Genomic DNA, 20123 nt, shown 5'->3' with positions numbered 1-20123 from the left:
AGCCCTGGGGGAGGGGCAGAATGCTCTGGGCAACCCCCAAGGACAGGGCTGGGCCAGGTTTGAGGAGGGAAATCTGTCTTGTTTGATTGTGTCGTGGGCTCCCCGGTCAGGTGGGGAGCTCCCCGTCCTAGGAGGCATGGAAGCAGAGACCCATTCACTGGGGCTGCAGCTCCACAGAAGGGCTTCCAAGCACCAGGAAGTGAGTGCCTTGGATCCGGTTCTGCCCACAGCTCTGACTCAGGCACACAATCTGACTCAGGCACGCAGCTCCGGGGTGGGCTGCGGGGGTGGGGGTGGGGGGGCATGTTTGCGATAGCTGTTGGCCTTCTCCATGGTGCTGTTTACAGAAGCTCCAGGGGGCGCGGGGGGAGGTGTGTGGGGGGTACCTGATACACAAGGCCAGCCTGGAGGGGCCAAGGGTCATAGGGGCGGCTCCCACCTGCTGGTTGGGACTTGCTCAGCCCTGAGCAGAGGCAGTTGGGCTGGGCAGGGTGCCCAGCACAGGTGCTGGAGGGGCTGGCAGGGCGGGGCTTTTCAGCCCCAAGAGGTGGAGCCAAGGAGACTTCCCCTAGAACCAGACTCACTCCAGCTCCAGGCCCAGGTGGGTACTCTTCTCAAGCTGAAGGCCAGGTGGGGTGGGGGACAGGCAACTTGAGGGCCCAAGGCTGGTGGCGGGCATCAGGGGGCACTGGACACAGGCCTTGCAGGAGCAAGGGGCAGGATTCACACCTGGACGTTGGTGGGCCCCAAGTTGGAAGTTCCCAGCTTCCAGGTGGGGGCACAGGTGCCTGAGGGAATGCTCAGGTTCCTATGGAAATGCAGTCCCCAGCTCTGGCCTGAGGCCGGTTGCTTTCAGGATGCCTCAGAGAGAGACGGCTGGGAGGTGGTGGCCCCAGAGACGGCCTCCACACTCAGGGGGCCCTGCCTCCTTTCACATCTCAGCAAAAGGGGATATCTTGTGTCCAAACAGCAATCTAGTGGGGTGGTGGGGGGGTGATGTCACAGAGACCCCGAGGCTGCTGCCACTGGGATAAGGGTGGGAGGGGGAACAAAAACAGGCCCCCGCCTCCAGGGACAGCACAGTAGCGGGGTGGGGGTAGGCGAAGCCAGGCCCAGGAGGGTGGGAGTCTCAGCTTGAATGTGCCTTGGCCGAGAGGCTGAGGCAGTGTGAGAGAGGGTGCTGCCCAGCGAGGCCCCTCCCCTGTAACCAGGCCCCCTCTCTGCCTGCTCCTGTGGCATTCCTAATTGTTGATGACTGACTCACCCTCACTTCAAAGGCTTGGGCCAGGTTCAGCTATTTAACCTGCTGCACCCCGCATCACTCTGGAATTCTGCTCTGCGGGGAGCTGGTGCCCCACCTGCGGACCTGCTCCTTACCTGGGCAGGTGCCTCCTCCCGGCTTCGGCACAGCCCCTCCAGGGCTATGTCCTCTGCCCTGGCCCCAGCCATGGCCGTGCAGGTGCCCCTGTGGCACCACTACCTGCAGGCCATCCGCTCGCGGGAGGCATCCCGAGCGCAGGACTACCAACGTGCAGAGAACGTGCTGCTCACCGTGCTGGAGCGCGTGCAAGCCCAGGACCCCCGCTTCCTTGTGGATTACTCCCGAGACCTGGAGGCCTTGCAGTTTGCCCTGCGCTCCTCGGACAGCCCAGTGGACATGGAGGTGCCCCTGAGGGTGGACGCTGACGCCCTCCTGAGTGAGGAGCCAGGGGCCGGCGAGATGGGCGATGGCCCCGGGACCTGCCGCCTGGGTGTCCCTAGAGAAGGGGCCGGCTCGGAGCAGTGGGTGACGGACGACGTCTTCACCGCCTCCTTGGACAGCAGCGCCAAGTGCTGCGGCCACATTGTGCCCAGCAAGGTCCTGCACGTCCTCAAGGACCTTCTGGTGGCTGCCATCGTGCACTGCAAGCACCATGGCCTCGTCGCGCCAGGTAGGGGGCCAGCTCTCTGTGCATGAATGAGTGCGTACGTGTGATGGTGGTGTGTGCACGCACACCTGTGTGAGCGCTCAGTGTGTGTGTCAGGGGCACACGAGTTGGGGACATCGCTCTGTGTTCTAAGAAGACGTGTTTCATGTTATTTGAGTTTTACATGGTGATTTTGATAGTGACAGTAACATTTTAATGGATGCTACTTTGTAAGCGGCTGGAAACTATGACCAGTGTGCTGTTTTCCAGCTGATTTGCTTCAGGAGGGTCCCTGATGCAGTTCTGTTGTCAGTCCCAGCTGGACCTGACAGTCCTCCCAGCTGTCCTCACTTCCAGCCTCTGGTCACATTGCACTGGGACAGGACACTGTGTGTGTGTGTGTGTGTGTGTGTGTGTGTGACTGTGGGATGGTGAAGGCATGTACATGTGTGAGCGTGCACACATGTGAGTGTGGGTGTGTGCATACATGCACATGTGTGCACAGGGCTGGTTCAACTTATGGCCCAGTTGCTAATTGATGTCTTGAGCCCCAAGTGGGTCTGTGGCAGGTACCTTCAGATGAGCCAGGGGTCTGGCCTCAGTCTCTCCTCTGGTGCCTTGTTGATGTGGTCTGGATGGTGGCCCACTCAAGGTGGGCAGGGCCAGGAGTGGCAGGCTCCCTGCTCCCCAGGACTGTGAGGGGCTAGAAGCACAGGTGCGGGTTGTACAGGGCCCAGGACAGTGGGGCCCGGGGTGAGGAAATCCATCTTCCTGGGGGTCAGGAAAAAGACATCAGGTTGTCCTGACAGGCACCTAGGGACTGAAACAGAATGTCCTGCCTCCTTGGGAGGGACAGGTACGCGTGGGGGTGGCTGCACCTGGTATTAGTCTGGACCTCACATCTGCCATTAGGTCCGTGAGTGGGGATGGTAAGACTCCTGACAGACGGGGACCTGCCCCAGGCTGCCCAGGTGTGGAGCCCAGGTGTGGAGCCCAGGTCTGGCTGCAATCCAGGCTCCGGCCCACCTGGTGACATGGTGACCTTAGCCACCTGGGCAGCCCACAGGACCAACCTTCTTCCTGTGGGTTCTAGGGAAGCCGGGCATCCTTCTCCATGCTGACATAAAGATTCAGAAGGAGGCCAGGCTTCTGGATAGACTTGTAACACAGGAGGTGTGACTTCCCATCCCAGTCCCTCCCCAGACCTGGCTGGTGACCTGGGCAGTTGGCCCTCATCTCGGGCTGATGACAGACACTGCCCTCACAGGGTGGCCAGGCCTGTCATTAGCTGCTCCTAAAGCCCGGCCTGCAGACATCTTAGCTGACCATCTCTGAACCTTCCAATTATCGAAGGCAGCACTGGCAAGGCCTTTCTGTCTTCTTCTGAGACCTAGCCTGGCTGTTCCCACCTGGTCCTGTCACCTTCAGGCCCTCCGTCCTGCCTAGGGGACAGACCCACCAATTGGTTGAGCACAAGGCTCTGCCCAGCCCGGGGTCCTTCAGGCACATTCTAGGCTGCCAGGCCCCTCCTCACCTTCCCCAGTCCCCTCATTCTGGCTGAAAAGGCAGCCACACCCAGGGGCTGGCCACCTGCATGCAGGAAAATTCCAAGCATAGAAGGAAGTGTGCAGCTGCAGGTGACAAGGTTCAGGCTGTCCACCCCACCCCCAACCCCACCCTGGGAGCCCCTGGGAACTGTGAGAGCCCCTGGGAACTGTGACACCAGGCCAGACTGGTGGGGAGTGGCTGGGATGGGTGGCAGGTGTGGCTGGCTACCTTCCAAGCCACCAGTTCATGGACAAACTGTGTGACCAGCGGTAGCTAAGGAAATGAAGTCACCTGTGGCTTTGCATGACAGGTGCCTCAAATGCTAAAAGGGAGGGACCGGGGATCACAGAACCCCTCTCTCCCTTTTACTGATGGGAAAACTGAGGCCCATTCAAGGGATGGAGTAGCCCAGGTGGCAGGGACAGGGGTGGCCTAAGAGCTGGGTCCCAGGAGGTGGCCTAAGAGCTGCCCTGCAGGAGATTAGGAGGAGGGGTATACAGATGGGATCCTGGGTCCTTTCTGGAGGACCCCCCCAGGGCCCTGGACTCTCCGGGGCAGACCGTGTGCTGTAGGACAGGGGGAAGGACAACTGAGGGAGAAGGCCAGTGTGCCAGTATCCCCCACCTCTCGAGCCCCAGTCCCATGACCCCATGGAACGTCCCTGCTGGGTGGTCTGGGGACTCTGTGTAGGGGAGTAGGCTCTGGGCTGGGCCCCATGGGGCCTGAGTGGGAAGGGGATCAGGAAGCATTTTTGCTGGAATGTTCTGTCTCCCCTATCCCACAGATGCCAGTGGAATTTAGGGCAGCCAGGCTTGTCCACTGTGAGCCTTCAGGGAGGGCCTCCTGGATGCTGGGCACTGAGCCTGCTCCTCCTAACCCCAGGCCTTCAGGGCATTGTTCATTCCCTTCTGAGCAGACTTGTCCTTCACTTCCCAGCCCCTCCCGTGAGGGGTGTCTGAGCCGGCAGAGAAGCCACTCAGAGAGAAGTGTTAGAGCCCTCCTGACCTTCCTCCTTGAGAGAGGGGCAGGTCTCAGAACCACCTGGGGCATTGGGGGGGGGAGGGTTGGGCTGGTGGGGCCCTTGGACCCAGCCAATGGGGCAGTGGCCAGGACCACTGGCCGAGGGGCCTGTCCTGAGGCAGACCTGCTCCTCTTGGGGTTGTGGCCTCTCCTGGCCCAGCCTGGGCAGCTGCTGCGGCCCCTCCTCCAGCAGAGAGGGCTGCAGGGGACATGGCCATGGTGTGGAACAGAGCCCGGGTCAGGAGGGCCTGGGGAGGTGCCCAAGGGGAAGCCGCACTGCATCCTCACTGCACAAGTCAGCCGCTGGGTTGTGGGAACAGATACCACAGCCAGGCGCTTAAACAACTTAAATTTAGGCTGGAAGTCCAAGGCCACGGGGTGGGCAGGCTTGGTTTCTCCTGAGGCCTCTGGCCAGTCCTCACATGGCTTCTTCCCTGGGTGGGAGTCCCTGGCATCTCGTCCATAAGGACCAGACGTATCAGATTAGCACCCACCCTGATGGCCTCATTTCACTTCACCTTTTCTAAGACCCCCATCTCCACAGGACAATCACAGTCTGAGCTGCTGGGGGCTAGGGCTTCCACACATACAGTTGTGCAGGCACCTGCTGGGTCAGCCCCACGCCTGGCTGAGGTTCCGGGTTGATACAGGTGTTGGGGGATGGAGGGGCCTGCAGGTGTGGGCTGGGTGGGGCCGACAGGGCTGCAGGTGAGGGCCAAGGAGTGTCTTGGGAAGGTAGGGTTAGGCACGGATGAGGGGCCAGCAGGGCGGTCATTGCAGGTTCTCTGAAGGCGGACAGCCTGCGGGAGGAGGAGCTTCACCTGTCGCTGCTGGTGTCCAGTGGCTGGAGGACAATCCGCTTCAACGTGGTGCCCGTGGTGCGGTGGAAGCACAGGGTGCCTGTCCTGGAGGGGGCCCAGCGGGCGCCCGGGTTCCCTGAAGGCAGCTTGAAAAGGATCATCAGCCAAGAGGTGGCCCTGGTGCCCGCCAGCGCCCAGCTCTGGAGGTAGGAGGCACCTCCTGGGTCAGTGGGGTCCTGGGGAGTGGGCAGGAAGGAGCCACACCCCGCTGCTCCGTGGACATCTCTACCACACAGAGGTGACAGGAGTGTCAGGGGAATCCAGGGTACCCCTCCGAGCTTTGGGGAGTGGGCTGTGTGGTGGAACCCTTCATGACCAGCCCAGTGCACGAAAGCAGCAAAGAGGTCAGGTGGCTTGTCCAGGGTCCCGGCAGGTTCCAGGAGCAGCTGGGAGGGTGGTCAGGATCTAATGAGACAATTAGCACTGGGGCTTCACTCCTTCTGGGCTGCTCTTCCCGATTAGTGTCCCCGCTCCCAGGAGTCCCCCACCCAAGGTATTTAGTTGTGATGTCCTCTCCCTAGCCTGGCTGAGGAGCCCAGCGATCTTGGGGAGGGTGGCATCTGCTGGGAAGGAGCCTGAGAAGGTTCTGTGGGAGGGAGAGAGGGAGTGGGGGGCACAGGGCAGAGGCTGAGCTCCCTGCAGACCCCACACCAGGGCCCGGCGAACTCCATTGGGATCTACTCTGCTTAACTGCAGCGGGCACACAGGTCACTATGACTTGGCTAGGGTGACCACCTGCCAGCTCTCAGGTCCGGGGTGAAGTATGCAGGTGGGTGATGTTTGTAAAACTGGTTATGCCTTTTTGTGGTTTTCTGCTGCTCAGAAAGGCTCAGTAGAGCACCTGGGAGCCACCCCACCCACCTGGCCCATCTTTGCACAGAGCAGGGGCTGTGTTCAGGCTGCCGAGAAAGGGGAAGAAGGGCTGGGCTGAGCAGTCATCTTTTGCAAGTAAATGGCCTTTCCTGTGCTCTGCCCACCACAGACTCAGGGGGCAGTTGACCGTCCAGTGTTGAGACTGCACATAGAGTGGGGACCCTGAGGGCACCATGCCCAGATCCCACCCTCAATCACCCAGCAAGCACACAGCTAGTGCCTCTGGTGTGCCCTGTGCTGTGGGCACTGCTGGGGGCAAGACTCTGAGCCCCCTTGTGGTCTGAAGCTGCCCGGTAGAGGCTGGCTGCCAGAGTGGGGCATGGAATGAAGACATCATACTTGCCAGGCTGCGGCGGCTCCTCCCACACCCCTGCCAGGAACCAGAAACCTCAGCTGCTCCACCCTGGGCTGCTGAGAGTGGCACCTTCCAGGCCCCATAAAAAGGCTTGTCTAGCCCAGAGGCTCCCCATGTCCCTCCCTGCTCTGGGGCCGGAGGGTCTATGTGTAAACCAGACATTTCACACTAGACAGCCCTCTGCATGCCATTCCTGAAACATGCATGAAGCCCGGCTGCGTGCCTCCCGCCAGCCGCTGCCAAGGCCTGGGCTGTCCCCTGGGGCTCAGGAGCTGCCCATATTGGGGAGGCTTTCCTTTCTGGGGATACGCTGTGGATGCAGGGTGCCACAACACCTGGCTGAGGCCGAGATGCCGACCACGAGTGGTGTGTCTGTCTGGGCTCCCAGGGTCTCCATGGACTACCTGCTCACCAGGCTGCTTAGTGCACTGGGCTCCCTGCCGGGCCACCGCCTGGACAGCCTCTCTATCCTGGACCGGGTCAACCATGAGAGCTGGTGCGACAGTGGCCAGAGCCCCGGCCTCACCTTTGATCACCTGAAGGTACGTGTGGGGGCTTAGGAGCCCTGTTCCCATTCTGCTGGGCCTTTGTCTATAACCAGGGGCCCGGGGCAGGGGGCCCCAGGTTGGGCCCTTGGGCCGGCTCTGACCGATGCACAGCCTGGAGCAAACTCTGAGTCAGAGGCTTCTGAGGCCGTGCCAGGTTCCCAGAGGCCCAGGCTCACAGTGACATCTGGCTGCTGAGTGCGGTGGCACCTCAGACCCGCCTTTGCCATCCCAGGGCTGGTGACCCCGGGGGTTCTCCTGGCCCTTTGGGTTGGGTGGCACACAGCCGGCCTGCCCACCAGCTCGTGTCAGCCCTGGGAGACCCCTGTCCTCGGGCCTGGAGTCTGTGAATGTGACCGGCCGGGACTCCCTCTCTGAGTGGAGCCAGCCCAGCCCTGGCACCCCTCCTCTGCTGCCCAGTGGCTCCGTGACAGCACTGGAACAGTGTCTTCCTAGGGCTGGGTACTGCCAGGCTCTGGAAAAGTAGGGGCAGGAGCTCACAGGGTGGTGCAGGGGAAGTGGGTGCGGCCATGGAGTCTTGGGGTCTCTGCCCAGAGTGGGCAGTACGAGGCCTCAGAATGCTGCTCCATGACACGGGTCGAGGGTTAAGAGATGTGGCCCACCCTGGTGCAGAAGAAACTCTACCAGGAGTCCCCGTGCGACCTCAAGCCACTCACCATCCCTCTCAGAACTCCATCCCACCCCCTAAGGGGGTGCCAACTTCTGAGGGGGTCCTTTGGAGTCTGACACAGGGTGGCTCCTGCAGTGAAGTAGGGGTGATGGGACGGCAGAGGGAGAGGGGCATGTAAAGCAAAAGGAGAGGGGACTCAGGACCAGGGGTGGGAGGGCAGCCAGATAAGTCTAATTGTGGCTTTCAGACAGACTCTGGGCCCAGGAGTCCCGGGCACACAGACTAGGGCAGGGAATGTCATGGAGTGGGGCCCTTAGGGCGGAGCTATAGGGCATGAGTAGGAGTTTAGTGGGAGTGGGGCGTGAGGAAAGGGCCAGAGGGTGAGTAGGAGCCTCAAATCCCCTCAGAAGGATCTTGGTGGCTGGCGTCGGGGTGCCAGGGAGGCATGGAGAGGATGCTGGGTGGGGACCTGCTCAGCTGCAGTGCCCTCCTGCCCCCGGGAGTCAAGGGAGGCACCATGGTGGGCACAGCAGGTGGGAAGAGTCTAGGACTCACGCTGGGGCACCCAGGGGAGGTGTAAAGAGTGGGGGAAAGTGCCTGTGGGCAGAGTCTTCTGGGGGGAGGGGGAGGGGGGAGGGCTGGAGAGTCCGTCCATCTTGTCCCCAGGGCCTGACCCACTGTCTTCCCAAAGGCTGTGCTGCTCTGGGCCTCGGTGCTCTTCCCGGCGCCCGAGGACTGGGCGGAGCTGCAGGGCGCTGTGTACCGCCTGCTCGTGGTGCTGCTGTGCTGCTTGGCCACCAGGAACCTGCCCCACTTCCTCCACCCCGAGCACAACCTGCTGCAGGACACCAGCCTGGACCTCAATGCCCTCTACCAGCGCGTGGAGCACTTCGCCAGCCAGCCCGAGGCGTCCCTGCGCATCCACGTCACCCACCTGGGCCGCAGCCCCCCGCCGCGCATCGGCCACGGCGTCAAGGCGCTCCTGCAGCTGCCCGCCAGCGACCCCACCTACTGGGCCACCGCCTACTTTGATGTCCTGCTGGACAAGGTGGGCACAGACAGTTGAGGGGGCCTTGGGCAGACCTCTGCCCAGGGTCAGGAGCTTGAGCAAGGAGGTTGGGTCAGGTCAGGCCTCTAGACAGCTTCTGTCAGGAAAGGATGTGGCACTGGGGTCAGATAGGCCATGATTGCCCCCTGCCCACCAGTGGCCCCACCGGCCCAGGACCGCTGTCTCGGAAGTAGGGAAGCATGCCCAAGCCTGGCCTGTTCCCCCCAGAACCCCCCAAACCCACAGTGAGAGCACTCAGAGCCCCAGCAGCTACCCTGGGCTCCATTCCTCCTGAAGGGGTGTGGCCTCTGGGGGCCTCATTGGCAGGTTTCCTGGACCTAGCAGTCCCATGCCATGTCCCTTGGCATTTAGGGGGTGCCTGTCTGCTCCACCAGCTGCCCCTCTCAAGCCCCAAGGTTCCACCAGCTCTGCTGACCCTCCCTTCCCCCGTCCCTGGGAGCCTCCTCCTGCTCCTCCCCAAAGGGCCATCCCCACCTTCATGCCAAAGAGCCAACATGTCCCCTTCCAGGGTACACTCAGGGACACGGAGTGATGGTAGCGGGAAGGGTAACCCACATTCAGGCCTCAGCAAGCACCTGCCCAGGCCTCCTTGGTGTCAGGCCATCCAGGGACACCTGGGTGTGAGGAAGGCCCTAGGCAGGTCCAGCTGCAGGGAGGACTGTCCAGGTGAGACCCAGAGGCAGGAAGCCCAGTGGGCAGGGACAGGTGTTGTCCCATGCTGTGTCTGGGGCCCAGTGATGGACTCCCAGATGTCTCTGTGACCCCTCTGTCCCTGCCCCGCCCGCAGTTCCAGGTCTTCCACATCCAGGATAAGGACCGGATCTCGGCCATGCAGAGCATATTCCGGAAGACCAAGACCCTGGGCGGCGAGGACAGCTGAGTGGGTGCCTGGGCTCTGCCGCTGCTACACTGCCCCACGGAGGCTCCTGGGACATGGGCAGAGGCCTTCACCTTGAGGCGGGTGGCGGGTCGTGGAGGGACTTTGTCCGGGGGGGTGGCCTCATGGGAGTCTAAGAGTGCAGGACAGTGGGCCCCTGGGAGCAGCTGCCTCGTCTCCAGGGGTGAGGGGCGTGTGCTTCTTGTGTCCATCCACCTGCGTGGTGCCGTCAAGACTCTGAAAACTGAATGTCTGGACCTGAGGACTCATCCCATCTGTGTCAATGCCACTCTGTGAGGTGAAATACTACGTGTCTGATCCGGAATAAATTAATGCACTCCCAGGGAATGGCAAGAGTCCTTGTACCTGCCCACCTACCACAAGCACAAGGATGGGGCCTGCAGCCTCACTGGATTTTGGAGATGCGGTTACCTCCTTGGGAAGGTCCATTTGTTGGCTGGCTCGGAGACGGTGAGTTCTGAGTGGGTCAAAGCACAGATTGGCTGTCCTGCAGGTTCACAGGCTGGGGTCCCCAGGGAGAACGGGCACCACGTGGCGTCCCTGGAAAACCCTAGCATGGAAGCCGAGGTTCTGCAGCAGAGAACGATAGTTCACTGTTCAAAGCACAGTGTCTGGTACATGGGGCCCCGCGGAGGATGGGCCCGACCACAGAACCCAGGCCACTGCGTGCCCACCACGAGCTCCGAGATATAGGTCCTTGCAGTGAAGCAGGAAAACATAAGTAAAAGGCATAGATATTGGAAAAGAAGAAGTAAAACTGTCATTATTCATAGACAACTTGATGATGTACATAGAAAACCTTAAGGAATTCACAAAGAAACTACCAGACTTGTTAATTTAACAAGTCAAGAGATACAAGGTTAATGGAGGAAAATAAACTATATTTCTATATATTACAAGTAAACCACTGGAAATAAAAATTTAAAAATACCATTAACAATAGCATAAAAATATCACACATGCAGAAATATATCTAACAAAGGCTATATGAGACTTCCACACTCAAAACTAGAAACCGCTACATATGATCTCAAGCGATCCAAATTAATGTTTAGGTCTTTAGAATTTTTTAATTAAAAATCTATAATATTTTGATGCTTTCCATTGTACGTGACTTGATACACAGATTTAGTGCCATTCCATCAAAACTCCAACACACTCTAGATAAGACAATTCTAGAATTTACATAGAAATTCAAAGGCTCTCGGACAGGAGAAACAATTTTGAAATAACAAAATTGGAGGATTCAAACCACCTGACTTTAGACACACTAGGAAGCTGCAGTAATTAAGACAGTATGGCGCTAATGTGAGGATAACTAAATACAACAACACAGAATGGAGAGACCAGAGCAGACCCATGCATGTGGTCAGCTGACAGAGTGGCCAAGTCCATTAATTAGATGGGGAAGGAAAGTCTGGTCAGAGTGGGTGAAATTGTACCTTGACCCATTCTCCACTCCATCTCAAAATTAAGATGACGTGGATCATAAACCTACACATCAAAGCTGACACCAGTGCTTCTAGAAGAAACATGGTAAGATATCTTTAGGATCACAAAGTAGGCAAATGTTTCCTGGACAGAATCCAAACAGCACAGACCATAAAAGAAAACACTCGGACTTCATCAACATTTAAAATATCTGCTCTTTGAAAGACACGATATGAGTGCAGGTAAGCCACAGATTAGGAGAAAATGCTCATAGCAGCGTGTCTGACAGTATCCAGAACCTATCGAATAACTATCACAAGTTGACAATAAGAAGATAACATCAAATAATGTGAGCAAAACCCTTGGGCTGACACTCCTCAAAAGGAAATACATGAATGGCCAATAAACACATGAAAAGATGCTCAACACCATCAATCATCAGGGAAATGCATAATAAAATCAAAGTAGATTCAATTTCACACGCACTGCGGGGAAAAGAACGCCAAGTGATGGTGAGAGTGTGGAGCAACAGGAACTCTCCTCCACTCTGGTGAGAACGTAAAAGGTTGCAACCACCTCTGAGGACATGGTAGCAGCACCTTACAAAGTTAAACCTGTCCTTACTGTGTGACCCATAATTCCACTCTAGGTATTTACCCAAGAGAAATGAATAGGTGTCCACATAAAGCCTGTCTAAGAATGGTCATTACCTCCGTATTCATAGTAGCCCCCAGTTGGAAATCACCCAGGGGTCCATCAGCAGCAGGTGATGCACCAATTTTGATAAATCCATGCAATGCAATGGTACCCAGCAACAAAGACTCGCTGCATTCCCACAGCAACCAAGTGCGAAGGGAAAGAAGTAGACCGGCTAGAGAATATACTGTGTGGTTCCATTTATATGAACTCCAGTCACAAAACTGATCGGTGGTGATGGAATCAGTGGGAGGTGGGGCACTGACTGGATGGGGAGCTCAGGGACCTGCCGCTGGATGGTGCTTGTCTGCTTCTGGGGAAGCCCCACCAAGACAGGGCTGCTCTCAGGACAACGGCCAACGTCGTGAAGGTGACCTGCATGGCCCTGTGTGTTTGGGCCCCCAAGCTTTCTGGCCTCTTCTGGAAAAGCACCCATCCCTACCTTTGCTTTCTGGACTTCAGACCCTCTGGCCCTCACAGGTCCTGTGCTGACCATAGCTGTCATGTGAGTGTCCCACTACTGCCCGTCTCTCCTGGTGGCCCAAAGCACTGGGGGTGGATGGCCTCTGATCTGCTCAGGGACCTACCCCAGTGCCCTGGGTGAGTGACAGGGGCAGAGCCAGTGAGGACAGTGAGGACCGGGTAATGTGGGCATGGCTCTGACTGCCCAGAGCATACCCTGGTCCTGAGTAGGTCAGAGGTGGGCCTAGTCTGAAACTTCAAATTAGGGAGAGGCTGAGGGGGCTCGGCCCAAGTGAGGGCAGAGTGAATGGACAGAAGGTCCAAGAGCCAAACCAAGGAGTGGGGAGGCCAGGGCTCCAGGCCACCCTCAGCTGCATGTTGGAGGGTCTGCTGGCGGCCGGGCAGAGGCCTCCCCAGACTCAGTGCCTGCGCTGGCCTGCAGGCCATGTACCCAGGCTCAGGTCCCAGCTGTGTGCTCTAGGCTTTCTGCCTTCACCCTCAACTCAGGTCACGGATCACCCTGGGGCTGTGAGCTCCCCTGGAGGCCGTGTGTGACCATGTGTTTGGCAGGTGTGAGACCTGGGGCCCCTGCACACCCCATCTTCTAGCCCCAGGGAAGCCCTAAGCGAGGATCTGCTGTGAGCTCCCCCCAACAAAGGTGCAGTCAGGGGGCAGCAGTGCCTTCCTGCCAGACTCTTCCGCAGCCCAGCCTGCACAGTGAGGATGGATGACCACCTGTTCTTTATTGAGTATTCTCAGAAGGCCAGTGACCTGGGGATTGCAGCTCAGTTGGGAGGAGCTGAGGATCCTGAGCCCAAAGGACCACTTCCAGGGAGTTCTACTAGGAAGGAGAAGGGCCACTTGGGGCTGGGGCCTATCCTGCCCCCGGGCCCAAGGGCAGGGCCTGGTGCCCAAGTCATAGCTTATTCCGGGGGCAGCGCTGCAGGGCCTCCTGTAGGGCCTCAATCACTCGGTCCACGTTCTCCCGGGTGGCGTTGCAGCCCAGGAGGCCGATCCGCAGCACCTGGGGGGCAAGGGCGGGAAGACGTCGTCCTCCACCCAGGACCCCACCTGGCCCTGGCTGAGGTCTGGACAGAGCCAGGCGGGCTCCCAACGAGGGGACTCCCACCCAGGGGACACAGGGAAGCCAGAGCTTCCTCCAGTCACACAGGGAGCTCCCAGACCCAGGCAGAGCCCACAGGGCTCGAGAAGGGTATCCAGGGTGGCGGTCAGAAAAGGCCACTCAGAATCACCCTTTCAGTGGGCACAGCTGGACCTGGGCACAGGGCCTCCTGCCTGCTCTGCCCCACAGAGGAGAGGAAGGACATTCTGGGTGGAATTGGAGGTGCTGCACCTCACCAGCTGGGGAAGAAGGGCCCAGATCCCCCCTGTACACACCCCCGGGGTTTGGAGAAAGATGTTCCCTTCCGGACACCCCCGCTGTCCTGGGTCCTTGGTTGACTGCTGACCTCAGCCTGGACCCAGGCACAGTCATGCTCCATGTGGTAGGTATGGCCACCCCCTCACCTTCCCCAAGGAGGGCCCCAGGCCGCCCGTGATTTCGATGGAGAAGTGGTCTATGAGGTACTTGACGATGTCTCTCCAGTCGTAGCCAGCGGGCACGGCAATCGTGGTGACGGTGGGCAGCCGGAGCGTCTGCAGGACAGGCCTGGCTCAGCACCATCCTGACAGCTCTGGGCAGCCCCACCCGCCCTGCCGTTGGGCTTCAGAGGGACAGGTGGGGCTGGGGGAAAACTGGGGGGTCACAGGCTGCTGCTCAACCCCCAAGTGCCTCCATATGGCTGTTCCCTCAAGCAGGTCACACCCACCCTGTGTCAGGGGGGCTTCAGTTGCCTGCTGACACTTGGGGTGCCTGGCTCATTCAGCTGACCTTCCCCCGAGTCAAAGCCCATGACTGGTTGGGCTCTGGAGGCAAATGGGAATCTTCCAGGTCAGGGATCCCCCATAACTAGTCCAGGTGGAGGGGCTATGGGGGAGACTGAGGCATCAAACTAAAGATTCAGAGGCTGGGGAGCCATGAGCTTGATAGTGATGGCCCCCAGGATTGTCCCCGACCCCCAGGACCACAGGAACCTGCGTCCATATAGAGGGAACTGGGCAGGAGCTGTCCCCTCTCCGCAGACCCCCATGGGGTAGAGCCTCCCTCCCCTACCCCCAACCCCCCGGCCCCTGCCCTCCTTACGGGATCCTTCACGAAGAGCTGCAGGCCCAGCCCTTGAAGGCGCCCGTGCAGGTAAGCGGTGACGTCCCGGTGCCGTCGCCAGCTGTTCTCCAGGCCCTGCTCAGGGAGAGGGCACCCGTAGGCAGGTGGGTGGGGAGGAGAAAGCAGGCTCCCACCCACAGGGGCAGCTTCAGACTGGGGAGCTCCAAGCCTGCCCGGGACTTTGAGCCCCTTGAGTGTCTCCTTGAGCCCCCAGGTTTGGGGCTATGGCTCTGTGCCAGGGGCTACCTCTGGTGAGGGGGATGGGGCCCAGCCAGCACTGGAGCCCTGGGGAGGTGAGTCGAGAGCACCTTGTGCAGGTGGGGGGCTGGCCAGGGGAGGGCAGGGGGTTTCTCAGTCACACACTGCCCCCTGTCTTCCAAGCACACTGACCACAACCTGAGTTCCATGTGGCTCCACCCTCTCCCTGCCCTACACCCTCACACCCAGCCCACCTTCAGAGCTCCCCCTGTGACACAGGGCCCAGTCTGGGGCTGGTGACCTCCGCCTCCTTGATGCCAGCTCAGCCCTGGGCGGTGGCTTTATGAGTGGACACAGGAGGGCAAGCACCACCAGCGCAGCACTGAGCCTCGAGGAGAGGCCGCCCACAGCCCGCTCTCTTCCTGGCCTCTGGGCTGGGGGCCAGCGTGGCCCGAGGGGAGGTCAGGGCGGTGAAGGTGGGCTGAGCTGCAGCTGTGTGTCCTGTCTGTGCCCTGCAGAGCCAGCCCAGCCTGTGTGGACAGACGTCCCAGCACTGTCCCTGTCTGGCTCCTGACCCCAGCCTGGGAGCTGGATATGGCTGCAGGAAAGTGCCCGGCTGCTGAACTTGGGTAATTTTACACTCACAAACCTGGCTCTGGCCTCACTCTGGGCCGCCCCACCCCTCCCCTCTGCACACCTTGCCTTTCCTCAGACCCCTCCTGCTGGCTGGGCCCTCATGGAGGTGTCACTCAGCACCTACCCGCCCTGGGTCCTGTCCCCGGCCACCCTCGGCCCCCAGCTGGTGCTCTCCTGCCTCACCTCTTCTGCGATGAGGGCCAGGCTCTCTCTCAGGCTGAACAAGCTGATGACGGGGGTCGTGTGATGGTACCTGGAAGACAGGATGGGTGGGCTTGGTCCAGCGTCACTGGGCTGGGGCCGGGCAGCCACAGTTGGGTCAGGCTCTGTGTCAACTGGGCCAGCTCCCTTCCCGTGTGGGAATCAGGGACTCAGCTGGTAGGGCAGCTGGATCTGCAGGAGCAGAGCTCAGAGGGGCACTGGCCACACCTCAGTGGGATGATGACAGGCACAGAGGCCTCATGCTGGCTCCCACCTCCCAACTGGCCTCCCTGGGCCCCAGTGGCTCCAAGGAACCCACACTGCACCCACTGGGCCCGCTGGGTAGGGCACAATTCCCAGGGTCCCTGTCCCCATGTGTGCTAAGGAGCCTTGGGTTATGGCCAAAGCCACTGCACAGAGAGCCCTGGGTTCACCTCCTTCTTTTGAGACATGGGTAAACTGAGGCCCAGAAATGGGGAGATGTGGCCAGGTCCAAAGTGCCTGCTGCCACACTTTTAGGGGCACAGGGATCCGGAAAAGGGTGGGGGGCCATTCAGCTGGCCCTGAGCCCCCAGGCCAGGGAGAAATGGGGGAATGTAGGTGGGGACATTGATGGGGAGCTTGAAACAAAGTAAGATTGATGAAGGGCTGAGGATAGTGAGAGGTCACCCCCCACACTCCTCAGGCACACCCAGCCCACCCCACCCCTGCCCTCACATCCTGGGCTTGTCGTCACAGCCCCAGATGTTGGCCAGCCACTTCATATCCAGGTAGAAGGAGTAGGGCTTCGTCTTCCGGGTGTAGATCTTATTCCTGGGGAGGAAGAACCAGCCTGAGTGCCCACCTGTCCCGCCGACGCTGTGGGACCATCTCCAGGCCCTCCTGTTCCTCAGAGGTGGGTCCCGGGACAGGCCCATTGCTGGCCCTTGGGCTTGGCCTGCACCTCTGCCACGTGGGTGTGACCCTGCCGCATGGGGACTGCTGCGTTGGTGAGTCCAAACACATTAAAGTGACAAAGAGGAAACTGGGGCCGGGGCCCCACCTCTCCTGGGGCGTAGTCTGTGAAGCTGGGTATAATTGAGGGCCTATAGGCAACCTCATCCCCAGGCCGGCACCTCCAGACTGGCCTCGAAAACTGGGCCTCTCCCCGAGCTCTGGACTCAGACCCCGCTGCCTCCTCGACCCTCCCACGGTCATCTCAGACTTCCTGTCCACACAGAATTCCTGATCTCACCCCAAATAGTCTCTGGTCTGGTAAATGGCACCAACATTAACCTGGTGACAATCTGCTGGGGCCGGTCTCCTATCCCCTCCCCCAGACCACCCTGGCCTGGCATAGGGCTGGACACCTGTCTAGGGTAGGTGACGAGCATTCTAGGGGTATCTGGGAGCACAACTCAAGGCACCCTTCCCTCCCTCCTGGGGGCCAGCTGGACTCACTGCACATCCAGCCCTGGATTGGGGGCCCAGGGGCCACTCACTTGGCCTTGTCACTGAAGGAGATGAGTGCGGTGCCCGGAGGGGAATTCAGGACCTTCTGGGAACCCGAGTACAAGACATCGATGCCTGTGGGGAGGAGGGACACGTGTTCCCGGGGCCATGCCCCACCCAGGGTGGGGTCATACCAGCTCGGGTGTCCCTGAAGCCCAGGACAAGTCTGACAGTTTGGGTGAACCTGGGGACCCATCATGCAACTGGCGTCTGGAGTGAGAGGGACACCCTTGCAGGACCAGTCCTATGCTGTGGAGTCTGACGTTGTCCCCACTGAGGTGCAGTGAGCTTGGGACACCCAGTGAGTGTCCACTTGGTGTGGGGAGAGCCAGCCCTGGTGTCGGAGTGCGTGAGCGCGCTGGGGACAGTGCAAAGGAGGCAAAGAGGTTTTCTTTTCACACTTTGGAGTACTGGCCCCCTAATCTGTCACAAAAAGCCTACAATGCCATCACTTGAGGAGGCCTTATAGTTCTGAGCGGTAGCAAAGAATATCAGGGCTCCAGGATAAAGGGCCGAGCACATCTGAGCTGTGCCCAGCTTATGATGCCCTGACGGTGGGGCCAAAGGAATGGCTTCAAATGTGCACCCACAGGCCCGAACGAGAATGTTCTCACAGCTTATCCCTAAGAGCCTAAAACTGGAGAGAAGCCCAAGTCTACCAATCGGAGAGTGTGCATGTGATCAACGAAAACTGAAGAACCGCTCTCCATGCCAGAGCCATCGCAGTCCCCTACCTCCTCCCACCCCTCCTGCAGGGGTCTGGGCGCCTCCCCCATATTAACTCCAGAGAAGCTCCCGCCTGCCCCCACATCCGCGCCTGGTAGCCCCCCAGAAACAATAGGTGTTGATCAGTTCATGGAGCCTAGCTGGCTGGGGTGTCGGGGGCACACCCTTACCTTGCTGATCCATGTGGATGGGGGCCCCGCCCAGGGATGCCACAGAGTCCACCAGGAGCAGGCACTGGTACCTGGGGGAGGGGCAGCAGAGTGAAGCAGGAGGGACTTCAGCTCCCTGCCCTGCCCGCCAGCCCCCGGGACCCCCATACAGGGGTGCGTGAGGCCAGCCCAGGCGGCCTGTGGTCCTGGGGTGGCTGGGGCCTCGGAGGGCTCAGCGCCAAGCATGCGTGGGGGGTCCAGGAACCGCGCAGCAGGAGCCTGGGCCTCCCGCTGCCAGCAGCCTGCTGACTGTAAGGTCGGAGCCCAGGGCGGACAGAGTCCAGAAACAGCCTGAGCCAAAGCTTTGCCTCTTCCCCACTTCCATGTTTTCTTATAAAAAAAGGCCAAGACGTGGAAACAGCCAAGTGTCCTGCGGTAGAGGACTGGATGGAGAAGACGTGGTACATGTGCACAGTGGGATACTGCTCAGCCATAAGAAGGGATGCAATACTGCCATTTGCAACACCATGATGGACCTTGAGAATATCATACTAAGTAAATTAAGTCAGTCAGAAAAAGCTAAAAACCACGTGATTTCACTCCTATGTGGGATATACGACTGAAACTTGTGGACACAAACAGGAGTGTGGTGGTGCCAGAGGGAAGGGGCTGGGGGTGAAGGGGTCCTAATATATGGTGGTGAGGGGAGAAGATTTAACTTTGGGTGGATGAGCACACAGTGCAATATACAGATCTTGCAACATAGAAACCCACACCTGAAACCTGTATGATCATATTAACCAATGTCACCTCAATAAATTTAACTTAAAAAAAAGGCAAAATGAGCGTCCCATGCTGGGTGCAGAGGGACAGGTGTGCCCCTCGGGAATCATGGCCCAGGTCACATTCATGAGCTTGATTCACTGACAGCACTCCCGGGGCAGGCTGTCGGGGCTGGAGCTGTGCCCAGCGGCCCCTCGGCCCCCGTAGGTCCTGCCTGGCTGTGAGCCTCCTCCTTCCAGCCTGAGGTCAACTCTGCAGAGCAGGACCGCTGGTCACAGGAAGGCCCTGTGCGCCCCTGCAGGGATGGGGGAGGCCAGAGGAGGGGAGTGGAGAGCAGAGCTGCCTTGGGGCTCTGGGATCTCAGGCGAGGTGGGTCAGCATAAGCCCTTCCCAGCCGTGGGGACTGAAGGACAGTGGGCATCATGGGGGCACTGGCCATGGGGAACCTAATCCTGCTCTCAGACAGAAGGAGCCCACCCAGATTCAGCGAAGAACAAGGAGGACCCGAGAGGTGCCTGCATTCCACAGCATGTGACATAGGCTGGGTGGGGCCGTGAAGGATGGGGTTCAGCTTCACCTGCTACCACCCGGCTGGAGGGACCTGCCAGCACCCCCCCCTCCCCCCTTCACCCCCCTCCCCCGCCTGGTCTGAGCTGGGCTTGGCTCTGCCTGCAGCACTGTGACCTTGAGACAGGCTCACTTGAGGGGACAGGCTCACCTGTGGGGACAGTCTCACCTGTGGGGAGAGGCTCATCTGAGGGGACAGTCTCACCTGTGGGGACAGGCTCATCTCAGGGGACAGGCTCACCTGTGGGGACAGGCTCACCTGTGGGGACAGGCTCATCTCAGGGGACAGGCTCACCTGCGGGGACAGGCTCACCTGTGGGGACAGGCTCACCTGTGGGGACAGGCTCATCTCAGGGGACAGTCTCACCTGTGGGGACAGTCTCACCTGTGGGGACAGGCTCATCTGAGGGGACAGTCTCACCTGTGGGGACAGGCTCATCTGAGGGGACAGGCTCATCTGAGGGGACAGTCTCACCTGTGGGGACAGGCTCACCTGTGGGGACAGGCTCATCTGAGGGGACAGGCTCACCTGAGGGGACTGGCTCACCTGAGGGGACAGGCTCACCTGTGGGGACAGGCTCACCTGAGGGGACAGGCTCACCTGAGGGGACTGGCTCACCTGAGGGGACAGGCTCACCTGTGGGGACTGGCTCACCTGAGGGGACAGGCTCACCTGTGGGGACAGGCTCATCTGAGGGGACAGGCTCATCTGAGGAGACTGGGCTCACCTGAGGGGACAGGCTCACCTGAGGGGACAGGCTCACCTGAGGGGGACAGGCTCACCTCAGGAGACAGTCTCACCTGGCGGTGACAGGCTCATCTGAGTGGGAATGCTTCCCTGTATGGGAACGGG

At 59.8% G+C, this 20123-nt stretch overlaps 3 protein-coding genes across 4 annotated transcripts in view; 2 read left to right on the top strand and 1 right to left on the bottom strand.

The window, feature by feature from the left end:
* The first annotated feature begins 428 nt into the window (after positions 1 to 428).
* Positions 429 to 10798, top strand: CUNH2orf54 (chromosome unknown C2orf54 homolog). 2 transcript variants are annotated; one of them, XM_006082999.3, is made up of 6 exons: positions 429 to 601; positions 1278 to 1931; positions 5256 to 5481; positions 6952 to 7105; positions 8431 to 8787; positions 9596 to 10798. In XM_006082999.3, the coding sequence occupies exons 2-6, from the start codon at positions 1424 to 1426 to the stop codon at positions 9686 to 9688; spliced, it is 1338 nt and encodes a 445-aa protein (XP_006083061.1). In that variant the 5' UTR covers positions 429 to 601; positions 1278 to 1423; the 3' UTR covers positions 9689 to 10798. The 2 variants fall into 2 exon arrangements, with proteins under 2 accessions (XP_006083061.1, XP_014322555.1); XM_014467069.2 differs by lacking the exon at positions 429 to 601 and having other exon boundaries at positions 1043 to 1931.
* KIF1A (kinesin family member 1A) overlaps positions 10110 to 20123 on the top strand; it is a 100400-nt gene continuing 90386 nt past the window's right edge. Inside the window, 1 exon segment of the mRNA XM_023743370.1 lies at positions 10110 to 10156. The gene's annotated coding sequence lies outside the window, so the exon portion shown is untranslated.
* The window catches only part of AGXT (alanine-glyoxylate aminotransferase), a 12150-nt gene continuing 4935 nt past the window's right edge, over positions 12909 to 20123 (bottom strand). Inside the window, exons 5-11 of the mRNA XM_006082998.3 lie at positions 17942 to 18012; positions 17036 to 17120; positions 16272 to 16367; positions 15537 to 15606; positions 14499 to 14594; positions 13823 to 13951; positions 12909 to 13319 (exon numbers count right to left, since the gene is read on the bottom strand). Of these exons, the coding sequence (XP_006083060.1) occupies positions 13212 to 13319; positions 13823 to 13951; positions 14499 to 14594; positions 15537 to 15606; positions 16272 to 16367; positions 17036 to 17120; positions 17942 to 18012 (655 nt within the window). The 3' untranslated portion in view covers positions 12909 to 13211. The remainder of the gene's footprint in view (positions 13320 to 13822; positions 13952 to 14498; positions 14595 to 15536; positions 15607 to 16271; positions 16368 to 17035; positions 17121 to 17941; positions 18013 to 20123) is intronic.

Source organism: Myotis lucifugus, unplaced genomic scaffold, assembly GCF_000147115.1.
Source record: "Myotis lucifugus unplaced genomic scaffold, Myoluc2.0 scaffold_5, whole genome shotgun sequence".
Classification (NCBI taxonomy): domain Eukaryota; kingdom Metazoa; phylum Chordata; class Mammalia; order Chiroptera; family Vespertilionidae; genus Myotis; species Myotis lucifugus.
The sequence above is the reverse complement of the archived record's forward strand: the minus strand, read 5'-3'. Positions and strand labels throughout refer to the sequence as shown.

Excerpts from the sequence above, each read along its gene's own strand:
- CUNH2orf54 (XM_006082999.3), top strand. The coding sequence starts at position 1,424 with ATGTCCTCTGCCCTGGCCCCAGCCATGGCCGTGCAGGTGCCCCTGTGG. Across the intron at positions 5,482-6,951 it reads GCCAGCGCCCAGCTCTGGAG|GGTCTCCATGGACTACCTGC; the intron begins GTAGGAGGCACC and ends CTGGGCTCCCAG. Across the intron at positions 7,106-8,430 it reads TCACCTTTGATCACCTGAAG|GCTGTGCTGCTCTGGGCCTC; the intron begins GTACGTGTGGGG and ends GTCTTCCCAAAG.